The sequence below is a fragment of the Coptis chinensis genome, chromosome 8 (genome assembly GCF_015680905.1).
Source record: "Coptis chinensis isolate HL-2020 chromosome 8, ASM1568090v1, whole genome shotgun sequence".
Classification (NCBI taxonomy): domain Eukaryota; kingdom Viridiplantae; phylum Streptophyta; class Magnoliopsida; order Ranunculales; family Ranunculaceae; genus Coptis; species Coptis chinensis.
The window spans coordinates 22,553,875-22,579,934 of record NC_141463.1 but is presented as its reverse complement, the minus strand read 5'-3'; the positions used below and the strand labels follow the sequence as shown (position 1 = coordinate 22,579,934).

The 26,060-nt window shown below is 43.9% G+C and overlaps 2 protein-coding genes and 1 pseudogene across 3 annotated transcripts; all 3 read left to right on the top strand.

Annotated features, from left to right (window-relative positions):
• The first annotated feature begins 676 nt into the window (after nucleotides 1-676).
• Nucleotides 677-2,079, top strand: LOC147480551 (glucose-1-phosphate adenylyltransferase small subunit, chloroplastic/amyloplastic pseudogene; annotated as a pseudogene).
• Nucleotides 2,080-3,739: 1,660 nt separating this feature from the next.
• LOC147480550 (uncharacterized) lies at nucleotides 3,740-6,822 on the top strand. 2 transcript variants are annotated; one of them, XM_086577616.1, is made up of 5 exons: nucleotides 3,740-3,882; nucleotides 3,996-4,044; nucleotides 4,219-4,371; nucleotides 5,866-5,926; nucleotides 6,620-6,822. In XM_086577616.1, exons 1-5 carry the CDS (start codon nucleotides 3,797-3,799, stop codon nucleotides 6,670-6,672), a joined length of 402 nt encoding a protein of 133 aa, XP_086433742.1. In that variant the 5' UTR covers nucleotides 3,740-3,796; the 3' UTR covers nucleotides 6,673-6,822. The 2 variants fall into 2 exon arrangements, with proteins under 2 accessions (XP_086433742.1, XP_086433741.1); XM_086577615.1 differs by having other exon boundaries at nucleotides 3,740-3,891.
• A 13,990-nt stretch (nucleotides 6,823-20,812) lies between these two features.
• On the top strand, nucleotides 20,813-24,089 carry LOC147480549 (aspartyl protease family protein At5g10770-like). Its single transcript, XM_086580248.1, has 2 exons — nucleotides 20,813-21,843; nucleotides 22,579-24,089. The coding sequence occupies exons 1-2, from the start codon at nucleotides 21,636-21,638 to the stop codon at nucleotides 23,868-23,870; spliced, it is 1,500 nt and encodes a 499-aa protein (XP_086436374.1). The 5' UTR covers nucleotides 20,813-21,635; the 3' UTR covers nucleotides 23,871-24,089.
• Nucleotides 24,090-26,060: the final 1,971 nt, after the last annotated feature.

The window sequence follows — 26,060 nt, the reverse complement described above, 5'->3', positions numbered from 1 at the left end:
ATTTTTGTTTTTGTTTTCTTTTTAATTCAATTTGGTTTGGAATGTGGATAACATTGATACCAGCATAAAGGTACAAATACATTACAATATCATGCATATCCCAACATCCATCCGACGATCCACACGCTTTGACAATGGTACATTAGTTAGTATATGAATTGTACAGCACATTTCCTTTCTAGTGCTTGTTTATTTTTTAAAATTTTCTTTGTGGTCTCTTTTTTCATCTTCTTTATCTTTATTGTCCTTGTTTTCTTTGCCTTTGCAGATGTATAGGACTGTGAAGACAACCCGACAAACCTGCAGCTTCCTCGGGTGATTTGTATAGCTTAAACTTCACAGTTCAATACCTTTCTTTTTAGCAGTTCAACTTTATTCCAATTTTCAGTAACCATTTACAAATAAAATCCATTTCTTCCCTTACCCCAAACTCTCATTAATTTCTTTACTATTTCCATTGCCAAATCACAATGTGTCTACCAAAACAATGTTCTCCCGTGACAACAATGGTTCAGTGTTCACAAAATCAAATGTGGTCCTCGAACATTTAGAACTTTGTTCCACATACAAACACATGAGTTATAACCAAAATGTCTCCTCAAATTTATGACATTAGGCCAATCTGATGGATCTGGAGAAGAAGATTTCTCGGGGAGGGCGGCAGCCGGGTAAATAAATGACTCAATCCAATAAGTTATTATTATTTATATTTGTTGTAGATCTGATATTTGATATTTTGATGAATCTTTGGCAGAGTGTACTTGGAATAATATTAGGAGGTGGAGCTGGGACAAGATTATATCCACTTACAAAAAGAGAGCAAAGCCAGCTGTTCCATTAGGAGCAAATTATAGATTGATTGATATCCCTGTTAGTAACTGCTTAAATAGTAATATATCAAAGATTTATGTACTAACTTCGGTTTAATTCCGCGTCTCTTAATCGTCATTTATCAAGAGCTTATGCTAGTAATATGGGTGGTTATAAGAATGAAGGATTTGTTGAAGTTCTTGCTGCTCAACAAAGTCCCGAGAATCCTAATTGGTTTCAGGTATGCTTTCCTTTTACTTAAATTGGTCTACGCCTACGTGTATTAAATGTGATATTGGTTTTCCTTTCTAATTTTGCATAAAAGTGATACATAGTTTAATAATTAGCCATGGTTGTGTTTCCATCATGCTTAGAGTCTGGTTTAACTTGAAATGGTAATGTCTTAAAACTACAAAAAGGTTATTATTGTTATAGGTGAAGTGGGATAATTCGTGACTCCTCGTGCATTTTTTTTTCTTCTGGTTAAACAATTGTAGGTACAGTGATCTTTGTAAAGGCAAGTACTTATGGTTATTTGAGGAACACAATGTCATGGAATTCTTGGTTCTTGCTGGAGATCATTTATATCGTATGGACTATGAGAGGTTCATTCAAGCTCACAGGGGAACCGATGCTGATATCACTGTGGCGGCATTGCCAATGGATGAAAAACGTGCCACTGCTTTTGGACTAATGAAGATTGATGAAGAAGGGCGCATTATTGAGTTTGCTGAGAAACCCAAAGGGGAGCAATTGAAAGCCATGAAGGTATTCATTTTGCTGAGTTCATACATAGATTCCCGCCTTTTGTGCCTTGGTATCTTATCCCTTTTTTAATCAATGGGATTGTGCTTATACACATAGTAGTTTCCTCACTTTTTTCTCATTTACATAGCATATCATAATTTCAGGTGGACACAACCATTTTGGGCCTTGATGATGAAAAGAGCTAAAGAAATGCCTTATATTGCAAGTATGGGCATATATGTTGTCAACAAAGACGTGATGTTGAGCTTACTTCGTGACAAATTCCCTGGGGCCAATGATTTTGGAAGTGAAGTTATTCCAGTGCAACATCGATTGGAATGAGGGTAGGTTGTTTTATTAAGGTCATTTTTTTTTAATGATGAATCCTGTAACAATATAGTTATTGGGCTGTTTTCTTATGATGTATGTATGGTGAGGGTACTTGCATTACAACTGGGATTAAGGAGGAGCTGCAGTTAAGATAATAAGTTGATATGATATTGAAGCTCGTGTAGAATTAATCAAAACGCTAAACAATTGTATCTGCTGGGAAGGTAAGCGTGAATTAATAAATTGCAAAGCTATTTTCTTTTTAACAAGTAATTTCTCTTGGAAGGTTACTAATGAGTTGTGTTGGGCATTTTTGTTTCTCCTCCTGTAGATTTATGTTGAATCGAGCGTGCACGATTGATAAAAAACTGGCTAAGATCAAGGAATCTCGTGGCCTTATTGCTTTGAGGTCAGCCGACTTGATGCAGAAATTGCCGTAAGTGATTTCACGAGCAATAGGACCTTCTGATTGCTTTTCTATTGGGTATTAGTGAAAATCAGCATTTTCGTATGTTGCTTAGTTGTTGTTCTCTTTTCGTGATTTTACTATTGATCCGGCGTGATTGTGTAGTCAGTCGATTCGATGTATTGAAATGTGTTGGCTGATGTTGTGCAACTCCATGATTGGCTATGACTCCTCATATGAGTCTATTATGGACCATACAAAGGACTATGAGTCTTACTCTTTATCCCTCCTATATATACATATAGTTCCATTGTGTATTTCCTTACTAAAAAAGTTATACGAGGCCTAAAAGGTTTCTTATTTTCTGACTACAGGTATATGAGAAGGTTTGTTTTTCTTCTCGCAGCTCTTGTTCATCTTCATGTTGCACTATGACTTCATTTGGCAATTTAAGGATTGTGGATTATTGTTGTGATCTTTGATAGGGAGCTTAAGTTGTCAGGATGTACAAAACTTTGCTTGGGAGTATAGAATTGTATTTTTTATTTGGTTGCTGTATAGATGAGGTAGTTTCTTTTATCTCTTTCACTATCTTTTGAGATTTAGTCATCAAACCATAATACAAATGCTCCTGTTTTGATTAATTCCTTTCGTCCTATTTGCAAAAGCATTGGTAATTTTCTTTGTTTCTATATGAAACCAGGAGGTTCAAATTTAGGGCAAGAAAAAAATAAAAATAATTTTTTTTACAATATCAACACATTAGTAACGGTTTTAAACCGTTGCAAAGCAAAAAAAATTAAAGCATCATCAATAATCGTTACAAATCAAACTACGCAACGCTTTTTAACCGTTACTAATTGTCACTCTGCAACGGTTAATAACCGTTGGAAAATTTGGTTTGCAACGCTTGATTTGCAACGCTTTTTAACCGTTAGTAATTGTCACTCTGCAACGGTTAATAACCGTTGGAAAATTTGGTTTGCAACGCTTGCTTTGCAACGCTTTTTAACCGTTAGTAATTGTCACTTTGCAACGGTTAATAACCGTTGGAAAATTTAGTTTGCAACGGCAAAAAACCGTTGCAAATATTTTCAACACTTTATCGACGCCCTATTTGCAACGCTTAAAAAGCGTTGCGAAAATTATTCGCAACGGTTTTTTGCCGTTGCAAATAGCCTGTTATGGTGTAGTGAAACTTTCTGAACTTGAAATTTTTCAATATGGTTTGGTTACTTTATGTTTTGAATGTCGTTTGTTTTTTGTTTAATATGGATGTCATAGTGATTTGAGAAACTTATGGTCTTTTTTTGGTATGGATAAGTATTGACTTTAATATGTTAAATCTATATATCTATTTATTAAATTTGATTGCAGTATATGTATGCTTGTTTGCTTAGCGGGTTGAAGAAAGTACTAACCCAATTTTAACTCCGCTTTGTGCAAATCAATATAATTGGTTTGCAATGCGCCGTCCCAAAACCGGATAAAGGAGGAGGGAGGATGGTGGAGCCTTGGACTGTTTTTCCATTGAACGTTGGGATTCTCGAACTAAAGGTGGAGTCAATAGAGCTGATGGAGATGAGGAGGTTCTGCCTGTTGAGCTTTTGTTATTTTCCCTACCTTCTAGACTTTTTAGAAGCTTGTGTAGCATTTGAGCAGTAGCGTAATAGCCTTAATGTGGGGTGCTCGTAACATGCAGGTCACAGTTTGTAGTCACTTGCCTTTTTTGGCGGCACTTTCGGATAAAGGTAAATATTGTTCTTATTGCTTTTACATGGCTGTCTAAGCCCGGATAAAGGAGGGAGGATGGTGGTGCCTTGGACTCATCTCTTCCAATCTATAGATTTTAATTTATTTGATATTCTGGATCATGAAATTGGTATTTCTAGTCTGCGTTACTTAAATGTGTTTCGTCGACACAGGATGGCCTGAAGCCTATTCAAGTTGCAGCTCAAAGAAGCAACCGCTCAGCTGTTGAAGTTCTTTTACAAGTGACATCTCCTGTTCAAGTTATTTCCAACTGGAGTATTGATGGAATCATTGAGCATATGCAATCTGATGGCCACAAAGATCAGGTTTTTTCGATGCATTCTCCTAATAAATCCTAGCATCTATCTCCAGCAAGATATTCGTGGAGAGGTATATGTTCGGTTCAAGTTGGGGAGAGGTTGTTGTGTCAGTCTATGCTGTCAGGGGCATTAGGTTTGTGCCCTAGCGCCGCCTTAGGGAAGTCTTTAACAATGGCATGCAACTACTTACATTACCGCAGGGAAGCCTTGACCGATTTGGACTGCCTGTGTGTTTGTGTGTGAGAGAGAGGAGGGGTGTTGTGGCTGTGTGTGTGTTAAAGAGATAGAGAGGGGATGGCAGGCGCCCTCACACACACATTTCTAGTCATAATAAAGAATCAGAAGGTCAATATTTTCTGGACTTTTAGGTATATTCACAACCATGGTACCATATATTATATATAGAAGAATAACAGTGGAAACCACCATCTGCTGGTCCCTCACTCCCTATAGAGAGCTGTAATTAGTATCTCTTAAGGAAATGAGCGTAACAGTTTGGTTAAGGAAGTATATCACAGTGATCTGTTTAAGCAGAGGTTTTGTTTGCCTTCCATTGTTCTAGTGACAAAAGTGTTGTGTGCATAACCTGCCTATATATCATTGTGTGTTCTTGTCATGTAAATCTGTAGTAGTTATTCTTGATTGTCGTGTTATCTCTTATAGTCTTATCTACAAAAATGAGAACACTTATAAAATGAAATTCACACGTTAAACATGTGAGTTCATTAATTTGTTTAAATGCCGCCAGAACGCAATTGCGCCAAAAGGATTCCTCTTGGTGAAGTGACATACCTTTTGGCGGTTTTAGTAAACAAATTCTGACAAGACGAGAATCTTGTGTTAGAGGTTGTCTGTTTAGTGAGCTCTTGCCAGCTGGCTCACTAACCAACCTCTGGCACCACATCTCACCCTTCCCCCTCCAAGCCTAAGCCCTGGCTCCTCCTCCATTTTAGCGATTTGAGCATTCCACCTCAACATAACAAAAGACCTTGTCCACACCTTGATTACATTTATACCTTTTGCTCCGAGAGAACCTAATTTCAATCCTCACCATGAAGACAAGTCTGCAAACATTTCTAAACCTCTTGAGGGAGTATGTGAAGGGTTTGACCTGATGCCTATGTCCTACTTTGCAGTTTTTTTGTGCTAGCTTATGTGCTTGTCATCTATCTTTTTTTGTATTATGTTTCTTTTCATGCTCATTAATCAGCTTTCTTGTCCTAAGTTAGATTTGTTTTGTTTTGCCAACTGAATTTCTAATTGACGATCTCTCCTTTTTTTTCCCCACTTTATATTTGTAGTGTTATTCTTTGAAATTTTACTTGACAATTGATTGAGTCCTTAGGACAAGTCTTTCAAAAATTGTTGATTGGATATGACCTTGATACAGTTACTTTGATCAAGTTGGTTTTTGAACTGCTGCACTTAATTTATAGATAATATATCTTGTTTTGTGCTTTTGTTTAATGGTGACCTTAGCTTATTACTCTGTTTTTTCAGGAATTAACTGCTGCGACCTACCATCCTACTCATGATCCAACTTCTGCGCCACCAGATCAAGGTAATAATGTCGCTGCTGGCATTCTAGTTTATGTTTTTGTAATTCATAAGATGTAATTATATGTTTTTTCCCTGTTTAATAGGTAGCTAGCACCATTAACTATATGATATGTAATTTGGTTTTGTGACTATGGAACTTACAATTGAAAATGCTAGTGTGAGTTGGATGTGAACTTGAGGTGATTGGTCCTGTAAGTAAAGTTCCATAGCAATATGGATTCTCATAGTCTTGTAGACACACAGCGTGGTTGTTATGAGCTTGAGATGTTCGAGACTTCGAGGATGGTCATTAAGAACTACTCGTTTGACGTGTTGCTTTAGTAATGGTCTAGGTTTACCTGTGAAAAGTTAATGAAAATGTACAAACAGCAGAAATATTCATCTGGAGCATCTGAAGAAGGTTTTTTTTTTTATATACAGAACATACTAATAGCATGAGAGTGATAGGCTATGGCTAAATTTGTTGCACCAATATTACAAACAGAAAGGAGATGCTTATGCAGCTCTGCCTACTACGTCTGGTATTTATCGTTCTTTAGTTGAAGAGTTTGGAACGTGGTATAGCATTAGTAGGAAGGATTCTGGCTATAACGAATTAACATCTAATTTTCCAATCTTTTCTCGCTATCAATAGTTACTGGAAGATTTATGTAGCAGAGTGCGTCTACCTAACAGTTTTATGTTCTCTTGGCAGTAATAGCAACTGAAGCCACAAATATTCTTGAGGAAGTTCTATCAACATGCTGAAGATAAGGAATGATTCCAGAAATGGGGATTCCAGAAGATAAGGAATGATTCCAGGAATGATTCTATCAACATGCTGAAGATAAAAACTTCCCAGAAATGGGGATTCCAATCACAACAATAGTCTTTACTCAGAAAGAGTAGATTACAATCAACAACAATGTAAAGGAGCGTTTTGGTTTTCTCCTGATTATAGTAGAAGAGATCGAGATGGGTTTGGACTTTGGATGGGACCGAGGTCGCTGTGAGCGAACTGCCTACGTATCTTCTCTTGTTCTTCCTTTTGTTGGGGAGAGAAGAATCAGGTCCGACGTAGTTCCAGTAGATGGTATTTATAGGGTTTTGGGAGTGGAGATCCTTCAGACACGTGTACCCTTTGTGTACAAATGTAGGGTAGAGATCGTGAATGAGTGCTGGAGTGGTTTTGGTGTAAGTCATACTCTGATTGGGAGTTGGCGCGGTAGTCCCTATTTCCCGGTGGTGGGGAATACAAATAAGATTTTGGCAATGATTACATCTGGTGGGGCGCGTTCCGTCTCTGGCAAAGTGTTCGTACTGAGGTATCTTTGTTCATACCACCTACTTGTAAGGAGTCGCTCGCAGATCGGTCTTGGAGGTCGATGCGTTGAGGTCGCTTGTGCTTCGTCTGCAATGTACCCACCTACTTGTAAGGAGTCGCTCGCAGATCGGTCTTGGAGGTCGATGCGTTGAGGTCGCTTGTGCTTCGTCTGCAATGTTCCTTAGTGGGGATATTGCTCCCTACCACCCCTCTCGATTAGAATGGCTGGGTTCATGCAGGCGATCTGCTGAGAGAAGACTCAACACTTGGGTGAAGCATGAGCGAGCTATGGAGAACGTTCTGTTTGGGATGCCGCTGAGTTGGAAACTGGCGGGAAAGAAAATTTTTGCGTGTTGCTGGCACGTGACAGAATCATAGCAGTTGGAAAGGAATCGTGTCGCCGCGGTATTCGGAAGTCAGGAAAAGACAGTTCCTTGGACACGTGTGTGGGCTATATCATAGGCCGTAATCATAACTTCTTGGGAACTGAACAGGCGGTTGTGCAAAATCAAAATTGAGGCAACCAAAAAGGCATTTCCAGGTTTCTTCTTCCGCGCAAAAACGCAGCGTGGCTTTGCGGTGAGTGCTGCTTCATTCTTTGTTTGCTTTTCATTTTCGCTTTGCTTTCTTCTCGTTCCAGTAGGGTTTATTAAGTTGGTAGGTCAGTGTTAGGTTATAGGGTTTAGGGTTTGGTGATTCGAGAATAAGGTGATATTACAATGTCGGATTCTGATGACACTCGTTCGGAAGAGGTACGGGAGGTTTCACTGAGCTGTGGAGAGTATGAAGAAGAGGATGAGGATTCGTTGAGCGGCGGTGATGATCGGACTGTAGTGGAAGAAGAAGTTAGGGTAGAGGAGGTTAATAGCCGATCTGGGTCAGAGGATGAGGTGGCTAGTACGTCTGGTCGAGGAGGGATGACGCCAGCAGGTGACCCACCCCTAAGAGTCAGAAATCACGGGCCGCCATTTCGTTTCCGAGCCGCGAAAGCGGTATGGGATTAATGTGCCCGACACGGAAATATACTGAACCTAGGTTGAGTGAAAATGTTCAGTAGTGAGGGTACAAGCCTCCGAATGGTGGAGTAATCATATGTGAAGGTCAGCTGAGAGCGTTCATGCAGCTACCGTTCTCGAAATTAGTTTGTGACTTCTTGAGTTATTGCGGGAAGTCTCCATGTCAGTTCGTTGGCAACACCTGGCGACTATTCAGGGTGTTCAATCTGTTAAATGCGAGTGGGGAATTCCACATAGGTGTGTCTGACATAATAGAGCATTACGTAATGAGGCGGTCCGTAATCCCGAACTTTAGCTTGCAAACCATGCCGACGCTGCTTACTGCGTTAACTTGATGGTGTAAGCAATGAGGCCCGACGAGGAGGGCGGCCATTGCTAGTGGGCAACCACCGCGCCGGGATGTAGGTTACTTAACTAGGATGTGTAGTCTAGCCGGTGGGTAGGATTGTCTTCCTCTTGTTGTGTTAGTGGGTGAGCCAACGCTTTCGTCCTAACCGGTTCATATCTTTGTGTTGTTTGCGATATTCCCGTATGGACTCGAATCGATCGTGGGGAGATAGAAAGGTTCGCATGACGATTGAGTCGGAACAAAAGCGAGCTAAGCTTCCAGAGTTTGCTCATTTCTTTGAGGAAAAAGAGGTGCCGCGATCCGGAGAAGAGGAAGGTGCAAAAGGAGCGAGCTCTAAGTCGGACGGCGAAGGGTGATGGAGAAACGCATAAGTGATCCGATAACACGGGAGGACCGAGACCGGGCGCTACGCCTCGAGGCGGCGTCTGTTGCGGGAGGCCGGGGGCGGTAGCTCGAGCTTTTATCCCGAGGATCGACCATTGATGCTCCCGTGGAGTTGAGATCAGAAGCTTTTAGCCGCTCCTCCCGAGGTAGGTCGGAGAAGAGGAGAGCTGAAGCGGCAGAGCCGAGGGAGCTCGAATGGCTAAAGTGATCGACATGCCTTGGGGAGGGCTCGAGTGGAGGAGGTGGTGCTAGCGGTGGCGCCGAGTCGGGCGCTGAAGTGTCATGGACTTGGCCACCTTTGGTGCGGGATCTAGTCCGCCGACAAGGACGGGAACCCAATCCGGTGAAAGCGGGCGGCTCCCGTAAGGCGCGAAAGTGGAAAAGCCGGCCGTGAGTGGCGATGAGCTGGAGGCCCAATTTGTGTACCCGACGAAAGCACGGAGGGCGCCGAATCAGAAAAGCGCACCGGCTCGCGCAGCTTCGTGTCGAAAGTAAGGTAGCGGCCTGTTTGCTGGAACAGATCGCTCTGGATGGGAACCGCAAGGAATTGGATGAGAAGGGGCTAGCGGATACCATACGTCGGATGGAAATCGCGCAATGTCTGGTACGTAGAATTATCGTCCGTTAGTATAGCATGTTAACCTCTATTCGTTGCTTTGATCTGTTTGCGTGTGTGCCTTGTGGCAGCTTTTCGTCACCGGTTCCAAAGTTGAAAGAGATTGCGCAGTTCAATTTGAAAAACAGATAGGAGACCGGTCTTTGAAGTTGATCAAGAGCTGAAAACGCGTCGCGACGCGGCCAAGATGGAGCGTGATGAGCTCGAGGGTCTGCGGAAGGCACATGAAGCTCTGACTCTGTCGAAGATGCTGAAAGACACCGGTTTGAAGATCCGGGCGAAGTTAGAAGGAGCGGAAGGTAACGCTCGCGGCCGCGAATCGGGAAATTGGGAGGCCGAACGATTATACCCCGCTGACCGTAAGAAAATTGCTCGGACGCTACTAAAAGCGCATTTACGATCCGATGCCGACTACGGAGATCCGGAAATGGAGTACAAAGCTTTGAAGGAGGAACATGCACGCCGCGACGCCCCGCACCCGCGCTGGAACAGTAATGAGGAGACGCGTCGGTGGGGCGATTGGGTCTTCCTTGATCATACCGAAACCGTGGTGTCCGGCCGAACTGCTGCACCCGATCTACCGATGAGTTTAGAACCGACCGGGATATCGATCGAAGTGGAGGGAAGGTCTGCGAGGTTGATGAAGCGCTTGAGCCCGGGCGAATCGACCGCGGGTGCCCATGGAGGCGAAAGCCGGAATTTATTTTTGTTTCTTGTCGCGAAACATATCTTTGTGGATACAATAAACCGGTTTCTGGGTAACCCGGGCGCTTCGTTTTTCTTGTGTTGTTATACTATACTCTTGGCAAAAGCTGGTACCCGTGCTAATTCGGGTAACCATGCGATGTTAGTATTTGTGTAGCGGGTTGGATTTCTGAGTAGTCTCAAAGAACTCGGCTAAACAACGATCTGAATGAGAAAAACCGGTAAACCAGTCGTTCCTTTGTTTTCATCGCGGTCTTTGGCTATTTGTTTTGCTTTGTGTGCTTGACTTCGTTTGCTTGATCATAGCTGATTGTGATTAGATCGCGCGCCGTAACGTGGTAGGTGCGTTGCGGTGACCACTTAGCTGCTGATGACCGGTAAGCGTGGATGAAATCCCCCGCTGTTGGGTTATACCGCCGAGAGCGTTGTTCGAATGCGATTTATTCATCGCGGCAACCCGAAGTGTTGCTTCACGCATGCGTAACGCGATGTAGGGGGCGAGGGTTCGGGGACATAATGATGGCGGGCGATGGCGTTTGGCCTCAAGGCAATTATGAGGCTCTTAGGAAAAGACGCGTTTCCTAAGGAATATAAAACGGTTCTTTACATACCATCAAGGTATTTGGCCATCGTTGAAGTCTGCGCTCTCCGCTTCTTCGCTTCTACCCTATTGCCGTGCTCGCTCTTCTTGCTTCTTCACCAGGTACGTGATTCCTTCTTTGTAAATGTTATTCTGTTTGAGAAATACTTAGAGTAAGTGTTAACTGAAGCCGCCGTAACTTTGCTGCTAGGTTGGGATGGCTAGATGTCGTGCGTTTGTGAGAGAAACGTCGCCACTATCAATGGAGGAGATGGAGTTTGAGCCTCATGTTCATGGCGATCGGGGGAAGAGAAAGGTTGCAGAGGGAGCAGCGAAGGGTCATAAACGACCGAGGAGAGATAGTCGCCTGGCCGGGCGGCATTGTATTCAGTCGCCACGGAATGAAAGGGTGAAACTACCGGTCGTTTAGGCGAAAGACAACGAAGTTGGGGCAAAGGTCGCCCGATTCATGGTGAGAGTTCGCCCCGCCATGTAAGGATGTGGGGAGTGAATTCTACTACCGGGAAGACGGGGAAGAAGCGGATGGTAAAACGCTTCGGTTGAAGCTTCCACTTTCGGCTCCCATAGCGACTAAGCGCTCAAGCGGATTGTGCTAGATGGTGATAAAGCGAGAGGTTGAAGACGAGGGACATGGGGACACTCTTGGGGACGATGGATATGGCCGCTTGTTTGGTGAGTTCCCGATAGCTTAAAAAATTGTTGTCGACTTTCGCTGGAGTCCGTGGTCTAACCGTGTTCATGCGGTTTCTTCTGCGTGGTATGATAAGCCGAAAGATCCGCGTCTGCGTTCGGCAGACTAGTGGGAATCCACACGCGTGGAGCCGGGGTTGATCACGAAATGCGTGGGGGTGGACAAGAAGAAACTAGAAGTGATGTCCACCAAGTACCGTAACGTAAATCTTTGAAACGCCATCTTGGTGACGGATGTGGACCGAAATGGAAAGGAATTGGCGGTTGTGACCGCTTATGCGAAGAAATGTCGGAAGGTGGCGCTGGTGCGAAGAAGGCGATATCTTGAAGCTCCTCAGACGCCTATGCCGCCTGACGAAAAAGTATGACACCGAGGAAAACGATTCTTTGGCGAGGAAGAAAAGCCCGAAATGTGTGTGGTCTCGAGGTCACTCGGCATACCGCCTCGACTAGCGCAAATTCCCGGAAGACAAGCATGTCATTACCGAAATTGATAAGGTGATCGCCAACCGACTCTGTCGATCTTAAGTTGTGAGTGTAGTCTACATTTCTCTCTCTTATCACGAGAAACAAACAATAGAGTCGTGTTTTCGGGCTTGCCCGAAAGCGGTTCCTTTTTGTTCGAGGACTGGTTTTCGGAAAGCGGCGGTTCTATACTTTGTTTATTTTGTATGAGACGCCGATCCGATTTTCTCCGGGTAATCCCAAAGATCGGTGGGCGATCTATTGCAATGCTTGATCGAATATTGTTATTGGTTGTGTTTCGCATGCATGTTATGTGTTCTGTGTAGGATGCATGTAGCTTGCGATAGCTGAGTGTTTGCTCGTGGAGAGCGTTCTCGTTTTAGTCGATCCTAGAAATATAGGTCCTCGACGTTACAAGAATTGGAGAGGCTAAGTAGCTTTGGAGCTCCGAGAGATCGTCACTTCAATCGAGGCGTTCTCGCTTTAGTCGATCCTAGAAATATAGGTCCTCGACGGCGTTACAAGAATTGGAGAGGCTAAGTAGCCTCGTGAGCTCCCGAGGCGTTTCTCGCTTTAGTCGATCCTAGAAATATAGGTCCTCGACGTTACAAGAATTGAGAGGCTAAGTAGCCCGTGGAGCTCCCCGAGTATGCGCTTTCGGCCGAGGCGTTCTCGCTTTAGTCGATCCTAGAAATATAGGTCCTCGACGTTACAAGAATTGGAGAGGCTAAAGTAGCCCATGAGCTCCCGAGTCAGCTCATTCCCCGCCACGGAGCGTTTCTCGCTTTAGTCGATCCTAGAAATATAGGTCCTCGGCGTTACAAGAATTGGAGAGGCTAAGCCCCGTGAGCTCCGAGAGCGCGCCTCGCCACCGAGAGCGTTCTCGCTTTAGTCGATCCTAGAAATATAGGTCCTCGACGCGTTACAAGAATTGGAGAGGCTAAGTAGCCTGTGAGCTGTACCAATACAATTAAATGGAGTAGATAGTATCAGTCAGCACAAAAACTTGTCTTACATTAATGTGAACAAAAGATTTACAACATGAATGGCGCCATCGATAAAATTTTTCAAGAGATAAGTATTCTAAGGTCGAGGCAACATCTTCCCTCTTGGGTTCTTATCCAAGATGCTCCATTGCCGACGGCCGCTTCCACGATGTAGGGCCTTCCCATGTGGGTGCTAACTTGGAATCGTCCTGCGTCTTTTTTTGAGCACTAGGTCTCCAGGTTGAAAAGACCTAGGATGAACTCGCTTATTGTAGGAGTTCTTCAGAGTTTGCTGGTAAGATGCGACTCTGACGGCAGCTAAGTCTCGCTTTTCTTCCAACAGGTCGACGTCTCGGGATAACACGGAGTCGTTATTCCCTGATTCAACAAGTTCGATCGAAGTTGTGGTGATGATCGGCCATTTCGGTGGGAATTACGGCTTCGTGCCATAACATAAGGAGAATGGCGACTTCGCCCGATCGAGCGAAAGCCGGTGGTGCGGTGAGCCCATAGAATGTTTTCCAACTGGTTTGGCCATTGGCTCTTATTCTTTTCAATCTTTTTCTTCAAATTTTCCAAGATTGCTTTGTTACTGGCTTCCGCTTGCCGCTTACTCGAAAGCGCATCATGGAGTAGAAACGATGAATGATCTTCCACTTGGCTAGGAACTCTTTAACCTGTTCGCCTTTGAATTGAGGCCCATTGTCCATTACTAGCGTATGTGGTAAACCAAATCTGGTGATAATGTGAGTCCGGATGAAGTTTCGACATGGGACTCTTTGACGGTCTTGAGAGGAATGGCCTCGACCCACTTGGTGAAGTAGTCGGTTGCAGCTAGGACAAAGCGGAAGCCGATTTTCTTACGTGGAATGAATGGTCCCATGATGTCCATGCCCCACATGTGAAATGGCCCGCGGGCTCGCTATGCCGATTAAGCGAAAGCAGGTTGGATGATATTGTGGCCAAACGCTTGGCATTTGAGACATTTGAGGACGATGCTTTAGCATCGACCGCATCCGGGGCGAAATATCCTTGAGAGATGGCCTTGTGAGCTAATGAGCGGCCGCCGGCGTGATTTCCACATTCGCCTTCGTGGATTTCGGCAAAAATCAATTGACCCTGTTCTGGGGTAATGCATCGTAAGTGTGGGCCACCAGCGGATTTCCTGAATAGCTTGTTTTGGAGTAAACAATAACGCCGAGCTTGATAAGAGACCTGCCTGGCCTTGGTACGTTCCTCAGGGAGCGTGCCATGCTGGATGTAATCGATGATGGGCTGCATCCATGTTTGGCTCAACTGACTGGCGGAGAGAGGAAATAGGTCGCTTATCATCAAGGTGTGGTCGACTTGATATGCAGGTCGGTCGACGACTTCTATGAGAACTTGTCGTGGAACGCAGCTCGGGGTCTGGGTAGCCAAATAAGCTAAACTGTCTGCGTGGCGGTTCTCCTCACGCAAGAAATGATGTATGTGTACCTGCTTAAAAGAAGGCAATAACTGATGAACGACCTGAAGATACTTGGAAAGGTTACCTTCGTGGGTAGTGTACTCTTTTGCAACCCGGGCGAATCCACTGGGCCATCGCGAGTCACTAAAGACTTGAGCTCTTCGACACCGAGCTGCAGCCATCCTTAGTCCCCTAATTAGCGCTTCGTACTCCGCTTCATTGTTGGAAGTTGCAAAATCAATGCGGACTGACTTTTCAATCATATTTCCGTCGGGAAACTAAGACGACTCCGATGCCGCTTCCACCGAGATTACTCGAACCATCCACAAAGAGAGACCAAGGCGATTTGACTCCCGTTTTTGTGTCTGGGAGCTCGGTTTCTTGTTCCCAGTTGGGGTCCTCGACTGGGAAATCTGCTAGGAAATCGGCGACGACCTGACCTTTCTGAGAAGTGCGGGGGACGAACTCTATGTGGTGTTCTCCGAGTTCTTCGGCCCAAACTGCCATTCGAGTAGTCTTGTTTTCTTTGTGAAGGACTTTCTTCAATGGAAGGTCGGTAAGAACTTTGATTTGATGTGCTTGAAAGTACGGCCTGAACTTCCGTGCGGAATACAACAAAGCAAGTACGGCTCTTTCCAGGAAGGAATAATTCTTTTCGGCTGGCGTGAGTGTCTTACTCGTGAAGTAGATCGGCTTCTCTGAATTGTTCTCCTCTTTAAAGAGAACTGAGCTGATGGCGAAATCGGAGATGGCCAGATAGAGCCCCAGTGTCTCTCCATATATTGGTTTGGCTAAGACGGGAGGCGTGGTGAGATACTCTTTGAGAGTAGCGAATGCATGATGACATTGATCGCTCCATGAAAACGGCTCGCCTTTTTTGAGGAGCTGCAGGAACGGTCTACACTTATCTGAGGCCCTTGATATGAACCGGTTGAGCGCCGCGACCATTCCCCGACAATTTCTCAGATCTGCTTTTTTTGCGTGGATCGGGCATATCTAAGAACGCCGGATCCGGTCGATTTGCCTCGATCCGCTGCGACACGATACCCTAAAAACTTGCCGAGGACGCCCAAAGAGGCATTTTTCTCCGGTTCAACTTCATGCCCGTGACGGGCGAAGTCCGAGAACGCTTTGTTCTAGGTGGGTGAGGTGATCACCGGCTTTTTTGCTTTTGACCACCATGTCGCCAATGTAGACCTCCATGGTGTCGCCTAACATGTCTTGGAACATATCCGCGACCCGCGTTGGTATGTCGCCCAAATTCTTTAGACCGAATCGGAGGACGCGTTGTAACAATAGATCCCTTTGCTCCGTAATGAACGAAGTCTTCTCTTGATCTTCCTCGGCGAGTGGGATTTGGTTGTACCCATATGACGATCCATAAAGGAGAGGAGTTCATGACCACAGTTTGGTCGACCGGTTGGTCAATGCGAGGTAAGGAAAGCTATCTTTAAGCGTGGCCCGATTGACATTTGTGAAATCGACGATAAGTTTAACCGCGTACCATTCTTTTGGGGACGGCGACAATATTGGCAATCCACTCGGGGTAGTCTACCTTTCCGATGAAACCGACTTGCTTGAGTTTTTCGACCTCGCCATTGATGGCTTTTCGGAAAGCGGCGAGGGATAGTCGGCCGAGGTCGTTGTCGGACCGGTCTAGCATTGGGGTTCACGCGTTTAATTTGTGGCATCTGCGGTTAGGAGCGATTCCGGCACATCGATATACGACCAAGCAAAAACATCTTTATTCATTGATAAGAAATTTACAAGTTGGGATCTGAGTGTGGGGTCGAGGTTAGCCCCTACATATACAAACTTCGGGTCGTCTTCTGTGCCAAGATTCACTTTTTTCTTTTTTCTCGCCACCGGGTGTTTTAAACCGGTGGTGAAGCACTACTTGGCTTCACTTCCTTCCTGGGCGGAACCGGCCAGCGGACGATCCGACCGTCGCGATGGTGGAGCAACTCGTTTCGGCAACGCGCCAGGGGTAGCCACGAACTGGGGAGTGGGACCTGGCTGCAAACACATTGATGGTGCGGCTGCTATTGGCAACTGTGGCGGCGCGGCATGGGCTGAGACGATCTCTGAAACTTTAACTGACGAAGCCACTGTCGTTGGGTCAAAGCTAGAGGTCTTCGCCGGTGCATTGAGGACTCGGGGAGCGAGTGCAGGTATCGGCATTGGAGAGAACTTCTGCTTGTAAGAGCCCCCCGCCGCTCGCTTGGCGATTCGGGTTGGACTTCTCGCTGACTAAGTCACGTGCCATTGTGTAGCCGAGGGATCCCGTATGGTGGGAAGCAATTCACGAAGCGGTCGATCTCCGCTGATTGACCTCGGTTACAATGGTACGCCTCAAGTTGATTGCTTCTAAGCTCCATCATGCCTCGAGGTCCCGGGAAACGGAGAACTTGATGTAAAGTGGGCCATGCGGCCTGATCCGATGAATCCAAATCGTCCCCGAGGATGGCATTGTATGGCGACTTCTTTGCCGAAACGCAGAACCGAAAGTATTGCGGGTAATCTTATCCTCGAGAGCCCACCGACATCGGTAAGATAATGTCACCAATGGGGTCGGCTCGAGCCATTGAACCCGTAAAGGGGGCGATTGGGTCGACGAGGACGGACTTGGGGAGGTTCATCTCTTGCATGGTGTGGTAAAATAAGATGTCACAGAACCGCCGTGGTCGATCAGACGCTTGACCGATCCGGGTCGCTGATTTTGACATGAACGACCAATCGCTATTATGAGGAAGGCGGACTTTGCTTAAGTCGGCCTCGCGGAAAGTGATATCGCTGCGCCAAGACTGAACCACGCGAAAGCTGCCTGTGAAGTAAAATGATAGACTTCCCGAAGAGCCGACCGACGCGTCTTTTCTGGGAAGAGGTCACGGAATCGTCCGGAAAGGTAATCACATGAATAGTGCGAGCATTGTCACGATCGGACGAGTGCTGCCTTCTCTCGTGGCGAGAACGATCACGGGAACGTCCTCTACTGTGAGGACGAGCCTGTATCCCGTGGCGGTGACGGTGAGGTGGAGATCGACTACGCGTTAACGACGAGCCAGCAACTTGTGACGCAGGTCGCCATCAGGAATGCTAATGTAGTGTTTGATGTAACCAGCTTCCACCAGGTCTTGGAGATAATGCTTGAGCCCCCAGCATGCATCAGTTTCATGGCACTTTGCTTTATGAAATGCACAAAAAGGCTTGCCAGGTCGATCTGCGGGCTGCCTGATGGTTGGCCGGAAAAATGAGGCGCGCTTAATCTTATCCAGTATGTGACTGGGGGAACGTGTCAGGACAGTGAACTCTCTGTTGTTATCTGGTCGTGCACGAGCTGCTGGGGCATGCGACCTGGCGCGCTTCTTGCCCCGAGGGGAACGATCTGAGACTTCGGCGACCTCGTGGCTCTCTGCTAATCCATGGAGTTTTAAAGTTTCTTGCAACTTGATGTACTTATCCACGCTGAAAGGCGTAGAGCTCGGACAGTGTCTCCGGCGCTCCTTCATCAACGACCTCTAGCTAGGTCGCTATTTCTATTTACACTCGGCAAGCATTGAAAAGGCCGATTGGGCGAAAAGATTCTTTCAAGCCACTTTCCATGCACGCCAGCTCGCCTTGAACCGTCCTAGGAATTCCGCGAATAGTTTCGCCTCCTCGAATGATAATTGAAACAGAGAATCAAGATCCGCCTTCTTCCGCTGTTGTGACGCGTCGGGCCGGGCGAACAAATCGATAAGTCGCTCGAAAGTGTTTATAGAATCGGACTCGATGAAAAGAACCAATCTAGAGCCATCCTTGGAGGGCTGGCCGGAAATAATCTGCAGGTGGAGATAATCGAACTTCGGGTGAGCTATAGAGTGCCAAACTCGATATAGCGAGCCACATGTCGGTTTCAACGGGGCATGTCTTTGCCGTCGTATATGGGAAAGCGTGGCGGATAAAGTCGTGTGGAGAGGATTTATCGAGGACCTCTGCGGTGAAACGGAGATGCGCGATACGCCTTAAGCATCTTGTGCAATAACTGGTCGAGTCCTTCTTCGCGAGGTCCGCCAATCCTTTGAGATAACTTCGTTAAGCTGGCGATTAACGCCATTGATCTTGTGTTCGCCCGCTTCCGACTTTTGTTGTTGCTGATAACTATCCACTGAAAGCACGTAAAGTAGCATTTTCCTCCCCGAGCAAGGAAATGCTCTCATTCGCTATTCCTAATCAGTGGGCGAGGTTCAAACTTGATCTTCTATGCTAACCATGCTTCGTGGGCTGGAGAGTTAGAGATAGATGAACTGATCTAAAGTGGCTCTCCAGAATCGAAACCACGACGGCGCCAATGTAAAGGAGCGGTTTTGGTTTTCTCCCGATTATAGTAGAAGAGATCGAGATGGGTTTGGACTTTGGATGGGACCGAGGTCGCTGTGAGCGAACTGCCTACGTATCTTCTCTTGTTCTTCCTTTTGTTGGGGAGAGAAGAATCAGGTCCGACGTAGTTCCAGTAGATGGTATTTATAGGATTTTGGGAGTGGAGATCCTTCAGACACGTGTACCCTTTGTGTACAAATGTAGGGTAGAGATCGTGAATGAGTGCTGGAGTGGTTTTGGTGTAAGTCATACTCTGATTGGGAGTTGGCGCGGTAGTCCCTATTTCCCGGTGGTGGGGAATACAAATAAGATTTTGGCAATGATTACATCTGGTGGGGCGCGTTCCGTCTCTGGCAAAGTGTTCGTACTGAGGTATCTTTGTTCATACCACCTACTTGTAAGGAGTCGCTCGCAGATCGGTCTTGGAGGTCGATGCGTTGAGGTCGCTTTGTGCTTCATTCCGCAATGTACCCACCTACTTGTAAAGAGTCGCCGCAGATCGGTCTTGGAGGTCGATCGTTGAGGTCGCTTTGTGCTTCGCCGCGCAATGTTCCTTAGTGGGGATATTGCTCCCCTACAAACAAGACAATGAATTTGAAACTTTAATGGAGACAACACGACCTCTGCTTTTGTGGTTATATCGTCACAAATACAAGAGAACACATGAAGAAGAAGCTCCATAACGTGAACAAGAGCTCGCTACTTCTCCTCCGCCACACTCCCTTTTATCTTGCTCAAGACATTAATGGAGAAATCTCCGGAGACATTGAACAATCACGAGAACACCAGTCCAGATTTCTCCGACATAATCTATAAGGCTTTTAGATCATGGAAAAGACTAATCTGCCCCCACTAAACCTCATTAGTATCTCCAATGGGGGGTGTAAACCGTATAGAGTGGAAATTTTACACTTCAAATATCAAAAAACTCTCTCCAATGGGAGTGCTATACCGTAGGTAATAGTGTATCAGCTAATAGAGAGGGTGGGGAATTCTCCCTCTCGCTATTAGTTAATAAAAAACCCGGGCGACACTCGAACTGACGTCTGAGTGAAATAATTTTCGGACGCCACTTGGAGTAACGCCCCTTTCTAATTCTAAAATAATTTTTAACTTCGGACGCCACTCCACCGTCGCCCCAGTTTTAATTAAAAGAGGGACGCCGCCTCCAAAATGACGTCCGAAGTTTAAAATCTATTTTTTTATACTCTTCCATCGGAGAGTATAGAGTGTGATATTTATAAGCTATACAATACTATACAATTAGAGGTGAAAATCCTAATGGCATCTACGCGGAGCTTTAAAGTGGAGGTGTAATTTTACACCCTCATCGAGATGCCCCCTTAGCAGTTGGGGTCCTCATAAAGACCGACGCCCAACAGAATGTACTGCCATAGTACTGGGCTACTGGCAAGGGAAATGGCAGTGGACAAAGTATGGAACAAATTGTGGATTGAGAGTGACTCTATCGCTGTGATTCTTGCGGTTAAAGTTTTAGCCAGTTTTGGCAGAGAAGAAGTTGTATTAGCTGGTAAGCGATGAAGCAGTGGGGTGTTGAAAATAAAGAATTTACAAAGAAAAGGGTTCTGTGCGACTTATTTTTATCCCCCGAGAATAACGGATTGCCATGGATTCACAACAGTCTGTCTGATTATCTCGATCATTTAGATATATGGGTTTAACGGACAAACAAAATTAGCATTAGTCTTCAATCCTTAATCCTTGTCAAATATTTTACCAAGTCTGTCACTCTGTTAGAGTCCAGCCAAAGGCAAGAGAAAAGGGTAGAAGAGTAATAGGGGCACATGAGTCCACAACCAGGATTGCGACCAAGACTTAGCGAACCAATATAATTAGCTTCGAAAACATAAAAACAGTCCTCTCTTTTGCATTTTTCTATGAGTGCCATGACCTCTCCCTTTTGCAGCTGTCTGATGTCTCCATGGTCTTGGCATCAAACCCAAGTTTTGCTTGGCATTAGGTGTAACAGGTTGTCAGGCTTCCTTGGCATCACTTTTATTTGTGTTTTTTCTGTTAAGTCCATATATTTTATCACCCCAGTTGGCTCTCGAATTCAGATTTCTGCTTCATTCATAAACTTGATAGTACTGATGAGTACGTTGAAAAGGTAGAAATCAATGTCGGTGGCGTTCTCTGAAGTGCTTAAAAGATAATGGGTATCACCTCCTGGATCAGAGAAGCAAGAAAGAAATGTCCACGTATACTGCACAACCAAACTTCACCACTGCTCCAAAAGACCAAAATGAATCCCAAAAGAAGACGCCAGGTAAAGAGAAAAAGAGCAATAGATTATGAAGAAGATCAACATTTTTCCCCACTTTAGAGTCCCAATATGCTCCACTATGCCATCCATTTCAATATAGCTGCATGTTCTCTTTTTCGTGGGGTATCACATATCAGCAAATTCGCGTGCTCCCCTTTTGTCATGCTTTTACTTGGACTAAATTATTTGTCTCTCATAATGACTAGTGACTATTGAACCACCAACCTGGAAATTGGGAAGGCTGAAGAACATCTTTCTCCCATTATCAGTTATCCACTCAATGCTTGAACCAATAAAAGTCTAGTGAAATGCTTTCAGTGGGAAAGGAACATTTTCCATAAGGACTAAACTATATATGAAATGTATTCAATTCCTTGTGGGCTGCAACGTGTGTATTGTTTATTATATAAGGATATGGATTCATATTTCATAAAGTGTGGATGGCTAGCTTATACGAAGTAATGACATAGTGCATGCCTGAAAATTTGAAGAATCAGAGATCACCATGGCCGTTGTTGTTCCATCCGTCTTGCTCCAATTTCTAGTCTACACTTCTTTTATTGTTTTTGTGTCCCTTCTCTGCTTTGGAGAAAAGAGCTTTGCTTATGGAAGAGATGAAGTCTCTGAGAGCATTCACCAGAGTACTGTACATGTTATTGTAGTCAGCACTATACTACCACCAAAAAGTTGCTCTAGCTTCACTTCCTTCAAAGGTAAACATGCAACTTGTAATTATGATAAGATCATTTAGTGTTCGTCCTGTCTTTTAACGAATTATGTAGTTAAGCAGTTATTTTACAGTTCTACAATACTTCCGTAGTGAACACGAATAGGGTATAGGCTCAATTTTTTTTATCATCCTTAGCTTTTGACAATACACACACTTAGCTTCCCTGCAGAAAATTTCTTGGAATGAATTGGTTACTATACTTAAATGGAATCATTTACATATATACTGTTACGTACATGATTTGTGAAAACGAACGAACTCAATACAAGGATCAACCAATAGACATAAAAAGAGGAGGCCTAATTACTTCCTGGCCTAATCAATGTCTTGAATTCGAGTGCGCTCAATTTAATTTTTTAATAATTCAAATGTTGGCTTGTTATCTGAAAAGGTTATAATTAGGTTCATATGGTCTCAGGTTCAACTGACTGATCCTTTTAATTAGTCCCTGGACTAACTAAATATTATGTCTAACTTATATATACATATATAGAAAATTAAGCAATTAACAATGACATTAAGGTCTTGCATGCTATACGGTGTTCTGAGAGGACATGGTTGTCCGTTGATAGGATGAGCTACTAATATTTCCATGTTTACTTTGCAATTACCACCTAGATACGAAGAAAGATTCTGTTTTCTCTTTGTATATAGTTGCAACATTGGTTGAAACTAAGTGGATACTCCTGAGTAACAAAGCCACCCTCATTTTCGCTAGATAGGAGAAGTATTCCACTGCTGAAAATAGTCCACAGACACAGCCCTTGCTCGGGTTCTTTTCACCCTGAAGGTCAAAAGAAAAGGGCAACCACCAACCAGATTTTGAGCACAGAGCAAATTCTCCATCAGGATCAAATCCGAGTCGAGTCACTTCATTATAAGCTTTCAAATAAATCTAAAATGTCCCAAGAACAAAGTTCAAAGGCTACTGTACTCCCAGCTAAGAGTGGAGTATCCCTGGGCACTGGAAATTATATTGTACGTGTTGGATTTGGAACACCCAAGAAGTATCTGTCTCTCATGTTTGATACTGGAAGCGACCTTACTTGGATTCAATGTAAGCCATGTGTAAGATATTGCCATGAACAACAAGAATCAATCTTCAATCCTTCAGAATCCACTTCATATTCTAATATTACTTGCAATACTTCGGAATGCTCTCAACTCAAATCTGCGACTGGGAACACCCCTGCTTGCGGTTCTTCCTCCACCTGCATATACGGAATTCAATATGGTGATCAATCATTCTCAGTTGGGTACTTTGGACGGGAAACTTTAACACTGACACCTAGGGATGTTTTCAATAATTTTCGATTTGGATGTGGCCAAAATAATCGAGGAATTTTTGGAAAGACGGCTGGTTTACTTGGACTAGGCCGCAATGAATTGTCATTCGTGTCTCAAACGTCTCAAAAGTATGGAGGGCGCTTTTCATATTGTCTTCCATCCTCATCAAGCTCAGTTGGTTACCTAGCTTTTGGAGTGGACAGGAGTGTCTCTTCTACTGTCAAATTCACTCCAATGGTAATAGATTCTCGAGGCCCTTCATTTTATTTCCTCGAAATTATAGAGATAAACGTGGGTGACCGTAAACTGGAGATATCAGCTTCGGTGTTTTCGTTCTCAGGAATGATTATAGACTCTGGTACTGTAATCACTCGTTTACCTAAAACAGCTTACACTTCACTCCAGTCAGCCTTTCAACAACTAATGTCAAGTTATCCATCAGCAAAACCACTTTCTATATTGGATACATGCTACAACTTTACAGATTACGATGAAGTGAATATACCAAAAATATCAATGTTATTCAAGGGAGGAGTCACATTAGACTTAGATCCTTCTGGAATCCTGATTGGAGCGAGTGCTTCACAGGTTTGCTTGGCATTTGCTGGAAATCAGGACGACAAAGATGTAGGCATCCTTGGAAACAAGCAGCAGCAGAAGTTGGAGGTTATCTATGATGTAGCAAGGAGTAGGTTGGGGTTTGTCCCTGGAATATGTAAGTAAGCCTGGTTCTTGAAAAATAAGTGAACAAAGAAATCAACAAGCTAGACTACTATTTTCGTAAGGAAAATGAGCAAGCACCGAATAAGGCTTGCCTTTTCACTTTTCCATTGCATGAATAATATATCTTATAGACTTATATAAGGCTTGTGTTCCTCTCTCTTAGAAGTTAGAACCACGCCTATTAAAAGAGCTTTCAGTAACTCTAGAGCCTTTATTTGAGATTTGTGTACTTTCTATTTGACAGGGTAAGGGACTACACCGATAGCGTGAGTCTGAGATTGAAGAAGTTTGTAGTATATAATCCTTCTAGTGAATCTATTAGCCATTTGATACTACGTGAGTTTGAGTGGTAGTCTAAGTTGCTGCCAGAGATGGTATAGTTTCAAGGACAGAGAAATGTTGGGGCCACCTTCTTAAGCTTTTGGAACGTGAACGAAGAAAATATTATTTAGTGGCCGAGTAATACTAAACTGACACGGGAAAAATGACACACTCAAGACATAAATAATAGTCAAAAATCTTTTTTCTCTCACTCAAAACACTTCTCTTTCCATTATCATCTTTCCATTCTTATTTTGTCATTCTCATCTTTTCTTTATAGCAAATCATCCATTCCATTGATTTTTCATGGTACAACATTGATGTTGCAGTGGTTTTTATGGTACAACATTGATGTTGAAGTGATATTTCTTGATGCAACATTCACGTTGCAGTGGTTTTCACATTGATGTTGCAGTAATATGTCCCGGTACAACATTGACGTACGTTGCAGTGGTTTTTGTGGTGCAACATTGATATTGAAGTCATATTTCTCGATGCAACATTCACGTTGCAGTGGTTTTCACATTGATGTTGCAGTGATATTTCCCGGTGCAACATTGACGTTGCAGTGGTTTTCATGGTGCAACATTGATATTGCAGTGATACTTCTCGATGCAACATTGATGTTGCAATGATGGTTTTTCATAGTGCAACATTGATGTTGTAGTGCCACATTGATGTCGTGTCAAATTCTCTGCGTCAAATTCCTGTCGAAATTATTGTTAAGTAGGCATATAGTTTTTTATATCAATTAAAAACTTTACTTTTGGCACATATAGTTTTTATATCAATTAAAAACTTTACCCTTTCACCGTAACTCCTAATTGTTAAATTCTATGTTAGTGGTGATACTAGGAGAGTTGTAACATTGATATATTGGAGAAACCAAGAATAAGAACGAGAAGACTAGAGATTGATTAGGGTTGGAGTTTAGAGTCCGAGAGAGTTTGTTCTCTATCCGAGTTACATATTTATACTAACACAAAATATGATAATAAAGCAACTACTAGATATGGATGTCCACACTTATAGAAACATGGGACTTTCCATATTGGACATATACTAATACTAACATATTCTAATACTCCCCTCAAGCCGTAATTACGCAAATTATGCAAATTACAACTTGGATTACAAAAACAAAAGATAATAATATCGCTCCTCCTTTTGCATGGAACTGCCTTTAGTTGAAGAACTTCGAACAACCGCTGAGACGCTTAAGAGGTGAAACTGTCGGTGTAGGCAATGGCCTAACCTCAATACCGAAGGTGTACCACGATCCTAAAACCCAAATCATAACACCGTTTAGTGGCGCTACCGCTTTGGCTACTACTTACTCCATTCATTTGCATGGGCCGCTATAATATAAAATGAAAACAATAACACCGACTTGATGTGCGCTTCTTGGTCGCTACTACTATCAATGTCACCAAGTTAATGTTAACAAAATACTATTATGGGTACTCTAAAACATACTTGCGATTGAGGCTTGATCACACCAAAAACATACGCGCGATTGAGGCTTGACTACTACCCTGGATAATGAAGATCGAATAGTGGAGATGTCATAATCAAGACCGATAGTGGATATGCCTTGTCATGAAGAGTTCGTCAAGGCTTGCTGGAATATGGAGACATGAGTACTCTTCCTCATATGTCTCCATATTCTCCTTCCCTCATATACTACCAATGTCTTCATATCTCCCTATTCCCCTCTCAAGTTGAATATACAAGTCTGTTGAAACATACAAAGGCTTGTCTATTCCGACTTGAACTTGAAACCGAAAAACTAAATACCAACTTATACAACCAACCAATGCCCACTTCAAAAACTATACCTCATACTCCAATTCACAAAAAAAATTCTAA